The 6,227-nt window shown below is 39.1% G+C and overlaps 1 protein-coding gene across 2 annotated transcripts; it reads left to right on the top strand.

Annotated features, from left to right (window-relative positions):
• Positions 1–1,567: 1,567 nt before the first annotated feature.
• Positions 1,568–4,438, top strand: cdk2ap1 (cyclin dependent kinase 2 associated protein 1). Of its 2 annotated transcripts, none has more exons than XM_023337971.1 (4): positions 1,568–1,658; positions 3,084–3,184; positions 3,474–3,600; positions 3,710–4,438. In XM_023337971.1, the coding sequence occupies exons 1-4, from the start codon at positions 1,610–1,612 to the stop codon at positions 3,775–3,777; spliced, it is 345 nt and encodes a 114-aa protein (XP_023193739.1). In that variant the 5' UTR covers positions 1,568–1,609; the 3' UTR covers positions 3,778–4,438. The 2 variants fall into 2 exon arrangements, with proteins under 2 accessions (XP_023193739.1, XP_005816737.1); XM_005816680.3 differs by lacking the exon at positions 1,568–1,658 and adding an exon at positions 2,027–2,270.
• The last annotated feature ends 1,789 nt before the right edge of the window (positions 4,439–6,227 follow it).

Raw genomic sequence — 6,227 nt, 5'->3', positions numbered from 1 at the left:
GTCTCTCGAGTCCGGTTCACATCTAATCCCGTTTCTGTGGACTCGCTCGCCTCTTGTGAACCTTTTTGGGTTTTGTATTATATTCCACATCTGCACTAAACGGGACAGAACACACCATCTGGGTGCATGAGCTTTACTGAAACTGAAGAATAAAAAGCCAGGATGTGTTTATTTTTTGTTTTGTTTTTTTTATAATGGAGGAATGCATCCTGACCCTCTAAATTAGACACAGCTCCGTTCACTAAGTCTGCCTCCTCCCCTGATTGACGACGCGTTCGGAAAATGCTTTGTATTATTTGTACAGTTTGGAAATCTTCATGCAGCACATTTCTTTGGACACCCGGGGAAGGTACTGCTTCTGTGTTTAAACTTGAATGTGCACCTTGTAAGCCAGCACCTCATGTTTTGACTCCTGGGGTGTTGTGTGTGTGTGTGTGTGTGTGTGTGTGTGTGTGTGTCTGTATGTATATAAGAGGCCGAGTAATTTGTTTGTTTGAATGCTACTAGATCGTCCTAGTAGTTAAAACCCTTGAACTTTTTTTCTTTTCTTCCTATTCATTGCACGAGTTGCACTACTGACATACAAAAATTCAACATTGCTTGTACATGCATCTTCAATAAAAGCTTGTTATACTTCTATCTTGTTTAATATTTTTTTTCCAATGCTGCCACTAGATTTGGCTCATATCAAATAAAAATCTAGGAATTACTAATGATCACAAGATATTAGCTTTTATATTTTGTAATTTGTTTGAATGTTCTCTGGAAGTATTCATACTCTGGGGTTTTTTTTGTCAGAAATTTCAGTGTATTTTAATAAAATTCTACTGTATGCTGGCATCAGCTAGGAGATTAAATCACAGGTTGATTGAGTAGCCTTAAATGTCATTGGTTACTTTTAATTTTAAGGTTAATCGGTACTTTAAAAAAAAAAAAAAATCAAAAAGTTCTTAAACTCCTGCATCGTTGTCCTCCCAGTGCTCTACCATTCACTTCTTTGTGTTGATCTGCCACATAGTAAAATCCTAGAGGAATCTTTTGCCATGTGAAGGACGCAAAATTCAACAGGCAGGAGAAAAACAAATCTATGGGTGTGAATACTTTAAGGCTCAATTTACAAAAGTATGTTTTTTTTAAGTTTCCTTTATAAATGTTGCATTTTTGTGAACATTTGCTGTCCTAAATTAAATATTGGATCATTTTAATGCTTGATCTAAACAAAATGCTACAAAGTACAGAATGACTGCACTCATTTAAAATCTTTATATTTCCTCTAGAACTAGTGAATCAGTCTTACCTCAGAATGTCATATTAATTAAATTAATAGAGAACAATGAAAGCCAAAGCTTAAATCACTCAGCTTCCTTATGAATTTCAGTAAAGATTTAGCTATTAATTTTTATTTTTGGCAACTTCTATACTTTAACAGGAAAAAAAACCAAAAAACTCTTAAACTGGTGTGAAATAGATTCCGGTCTGGGGTCCTGACTCTAGGGGTCAGACATTGTGACCAGCCATGTGGCCTCCAGGGACTCCTGGGAAATAAAGAGCCCTGAAAAGACTCCATTATTTCACATGGAAGACGGCCACATGTCTCCTGAACCCACTGATGAGCGAATCGGTGGCTGAAGCCATGGATACTCCACAAACAAAGTCAGGTATCACCACTTTCATTACTTTTTCCCCCCTTTCATTCTTGTATATATTCATATATATATATATTTTTTTTTAGTTTTGCTTGAATTAAAAGTCCAAACTATTTAGTTATATTTACATCAAGCCGCGTGTTTTGCGTTGAAAGCACGCTTCTCTGTTGTAAAAAAAAAAAAAAAAAAAAAGCAAATGTAACGTTTCAAAAACATTTTCCCCGTCTTAATTACTCCACGGCTTTATCCTGATTAAAGTCCTCCAAAAGTGTGGGACTGGAGTCAACTTTCTGATCAATGTTGTTAAATGTCAGAAAGGAGAAGAAGAAGAAAAAAACGCGTGCTCAGCTGCGTGCGAATTTCTCGCCTTCATGGTGGAAATCCCGTTTTTAAGTCGTTTTCTTGATAAAGCCGCATTGGATGGCGGCAGCGTTAGAAAGCGCTGTGGGTGTCAATATAAAGTGACGGCCATATTTGCCGGTGCCGCTGTTGTAAACAAAAAGTGAGAGACAGACGCTTCACTGAATTTCGGGTCATTTTTATTTCTTTAATTTACAATGTCTTTGGGAATGTCTTACAAACCCAATGTCCATCAGCACATTCCGGGAACTTCTGGGAACCAGGGTAAGGAGAAAACGTGGGAGAAAATCAAAGTATCCGCTTGTTAAATCGAGTGTTAAATTCGGGGTCTCGGAGAATACCTGGAGAAAGACCGTGTCTGTAGTTTTTGTCCAGTTATATATATAGGGTCAGATCCAGGGAGCTAGGCTAATTCATATCCGCCATTATTACTAATGTAAAAGAGCGCCATCCGTGAGCCGAGGCGGCGGAAAAACACGGTCGGGAGGCGAGGCGAGGCGTCGGGGGTTCCGAAAATGTGGTTCTCGGTGGTCCGGGGCCGCGGTCCCGCCGTGGGGTTGCGGTTCCACAGTGACAAAAATGTATCACTTATGTCTTCTTTAGCCAGCCTTGTTCCGTTTCCTCCATGATGCTCCTCGGTCGGAGCTGCCGATTGATCTGCCTCTGAGAAATTGTCTCTTCGAGGACATCTGGTGGTGGAGAGGGAATATTACAGGCAGACAAAGCACCGTGGTGGAGGGCTCACAGGGTTCACATTGTTTTCAGTAGGGTTACCTCCTACATATACTCAACATAGCCAGTTAATAATTGATTATATACTTAATTAATCACAACTAATCTTACTTTTATGATCTTGTTTTTATACATATTTTCAACACTTTTGGACACTTTTTCTGTATGAACCTGCAAATCTGACGCTGTTGTCAGACCTGAACTTCCTGCATTTAAAATCTACTGATTATGCTTGTATTCAAACAACATTCAAAATAAAATGACAGAAACAGCTCATACATCAGTGTTACACCTCAGTAAGACACTGTGACATTTTCTCTCTTATTTTTTCTTTTGTACCAACAGCTGGAAACCTTCCGTCCCCCTCAGCAGCTAACCTGGCTACACTGCAGTCCTACAGGCCTATCCTGAGTGACTACGGACCTCCATCTCTGGGATTCTCACAGGTAAGCTCTCAGGAAGCGCTATTTCCATAAAGTTTATTCAGTTTTGGGATTAGAAGAAAAGTGGTCTGTGTTTTTTTTTTTACACAATTCTAACGAACTAGCAGCACACATTCCTCAGACTGTCAGACAGGGCGGTGGAGTCATGATCATTTATGCTCGAGGAAAGCTATTTTAATCCTATTTCTGAATAAATGAAAGGCACATTCACTTTTTATGTCGGCGGTAAAACATCTGGACAAAGATCTCTGTGCTGAAACGTTTAAATCTTGCCACTCCTGCTCCGGCGCAGGGCTCCACCGGCAGCCAAGTGCCTCAGAACAAATATGCCGAGCTGCTGGCCATCATCGAAGAGCTGGGGAAGGAAATCAGGCCCACATACGCCGGGAGCAAGAGCGCGATGGAGAGACTGAAAAGAGGTACGGTCGAGGACCATTCACAAGCAGAGTTTAAGCGAACATTGACATTAATACGTGCTGTTATGTCATCGGTTTGATTACGAAATATACGACTCCGTCTCTTTAACAGGGATAATTCATGCCAGAGGCCTGGTACGCGAATGCCTGGCGGAGACGGAAAGAAACGCGAGGTCCTAGCCATAAACACGTGTTCCTCCTTGCAAGACGAACTACTTTTTTCTTTTTTGTTTGTTTGTTAGTTTGGGACGTGTGGGGGGGGGAAGCGTGCATGGCCTTTACGGTGCAAGGAGGAAGTAAAGGAACAAAGGATTGAAGTGTAAGCTCTTAGAGAGAGAGAGAAAAAAATACAGTAATGCAGTTCACGACTCTTAGGAGTTCTGGAGAATTCTTTCAATCGGGGGTTTTGTCTCTCTTTTTTTTTTTTTTTTTTCCTTGGGAATCAAAAGATTTTTTTGTGCTCCACTGTTGAGGATCTTAGTTTTGACTTGTTACATAAATACATTGATATACGTTCATTTTTTTGGTTTTGTTTTGTTTGGGGGGTTTTTTTGCATGCGAACGGGCCCATGGGTTAACTGTAGACACTGCATGGCTTGTACAGAAGTAGATAGATTTTTCTCTCTTTCTTTGTTTTTATTTTTTATAGTATTGGGTCTGCGTTTCAGATCCCTGTAACAAAAGACTTGAGTGGTGGACAAGTTATCGGACGCATCGGTTCATCTGTGATGAGATTGGTTTTGGTATTAAAAAGACAAAAACAAAAAGGAAAATGCTACTACTTGCATCTTTGTATGTATTTATTACTCTGTGTAATAAATTGTATTTTCAATACAGTGGATATTGTGATTCAATGCGTTTCAATTTTGATTCTGTGTTTAGATTTTTATGTATTTTTTGCTTTCGAACAGTTGTAATGGTGCGTAACCATTGGCAACAAATTATTGTTTTTACAAGTGGGACCAGCCGACTGGCATCTCAGAGGGTCAAGTCAGAGGTGTTGTCAGATGCGTTGCAAGATTGACTGCTACCAGAAACCCTTCCTGCCCACAGCATCACCATCCATGATGACCCTTCCTCACTAAAACTTTGATAGTAACTTGTCTTGTACTCTTGATACTTCTGCTTAATTTTACTCATGTTCTACGGATGTAAAAACGTTTTTCTAAATCATCCCCTTTGACCCCAACATCATGTATTAAACTCTTGTAATGGATTTAAAATGTTTCTCACATTGAGTGTAACCTTAAGTCAAATCTCTCTTTTAACATTCAGGCAAAATTGTGCAGCATTGCATTTTGATAAACTGCTAAAACATAACCCCAACATGACACAACTAAAGAAAGTATCCATTACTGCAAATTGATTATTATCATTATTATTATTTGCTCAATGCTATTTTGGAAATATTGGGGTGTCACAATACTAAGCACTGTAGTATTTTATATAAAAAAAAAAGTTCGTATCCAAGGCACAAATTCTGTAAAATCAAAAAGCAATACGTGGGACCCATTTGTATTTGTGGCCTGGACTCACAAAAGGCTTCTTGTTGAATGTCGACTTGGGTTTGCCGTACACAAGCCACATCAACGCAGTCAGTTGGGTTTCAGTGTAGCATTTAAGAAAATCATTTCAGTTTGTATAGCACATCCAGGACCCATGTGGGTCCAGTTGGTCTTTTCCTTACCATCAAATCAATAGGCATTCAACATGTGTCCATTGTGTATTCCGAGGACATCGTCATCTCTCCTCATTGTTAATGTTAGCTTGATGGCCAATCTCTAAATTAAGCTATCAGCAGTTACTTGGACATTATTAGCATTATTTTTCTTTTGAAGGTTTTATCGACTCTTTATTTGAGAGTGGTCAGACAAGAAAGTGGGTTGTGAGAGAGGGGGAAGCGGCAAAGGTCATCGGGCTGGGACTCGAACCCGTGATGGCCGCTGCACATGTGGAGCTGCTCCACCGCAGCTCCACCGCATGGACTGCTTTCTTTACCACGGAAGTAGCGTTGGGCTCTGAGCTTTAGATGCCTATTATTTGGTTTCAAATGGTTGAATATTTTTGAAAATACTATATTGGACATTAGTCCAAAATAGTATTGGACTAATGTCAAGTACAATTGGAGAATTGTCTTCTCCAATTCCAATTGTTCAGTTTGCATACTACTTTAAGTATGCATAAAGTAATACTTTAATTTCTGAACATGGTCGGATCGTATTCCCACTTTTAAGCTAACCCTCAAACCCAGCAGCAAATTCAAATGCATGATGATTGCCTCCTTTGGGTTTTTTTTTTTTTTTTTGGATGTTACTAACTGCATTACACTGCCACATACAGGCCTGGCATTGTCACTATATATATATATATATATATATTTTTTTTTTTTTTCAGTGTATGGTAACCTTTCTTGAAATTATGGGGGAATTATGAGAAGGGGAATAATTGCAAATGAAGATGTTGAAAGGAAAACATTAATATGATCTGGGCAGCGCCTGAAAACTTAAAAATTGTAAGAGAAAAACATTTCTTTTGGTGGGTCATCAAAACTCCATCAGAATTCAAAAGCGGTGTTTTTAGGATCTGCATAAAACAATATAAATAACAGCTACTCGTCAAAATAAGATTCT

Source organism: Xiphophorus maculatus, chromosome 8 (genome assembly GCF_002775205.1).
Source record: "Xiphophorus maculatus strain JP 163 A chromosome 8, X_maculatus-5.0-male, whole genome shotgun sequence".
Classification (NCBI taxonomy): domain Eukaryota; kingdom Metazoa; phylum Chordata; class Actinopteri; order Cyprinodontiformes; family Poeciliidae; genus Xiphophorus; species Xiphophorus maculatus.
This window is presented reverse-complemented; position numbering and strand designations above follow the sequence as displayed.

Bases quoted from the DNA above. Each gene is read 5' to 3' on its own strand.
- cdk2ap1 (XM_005816680.3), top strand. From the start codon at position 2,204: ATGTCTTTGGGAATGTCTTACAAACCCAATGTCCATCAGCACATTCCG. The intron at 3,185-3,473 runs GTAAGCTCTCAG...GCTCCGGCGCAG, and splicing joins CATCTCTGGGATTCTCACAG to GGCTCCACCGGCAGCCAAGT. The intron at 3,601-3,709 runs GTACGGTCGAGG...TCTCTTTAACAG, and splicing joins GATGGAGAGACTGAAAAGAG to GGATAATTCATGCCAGAGGC.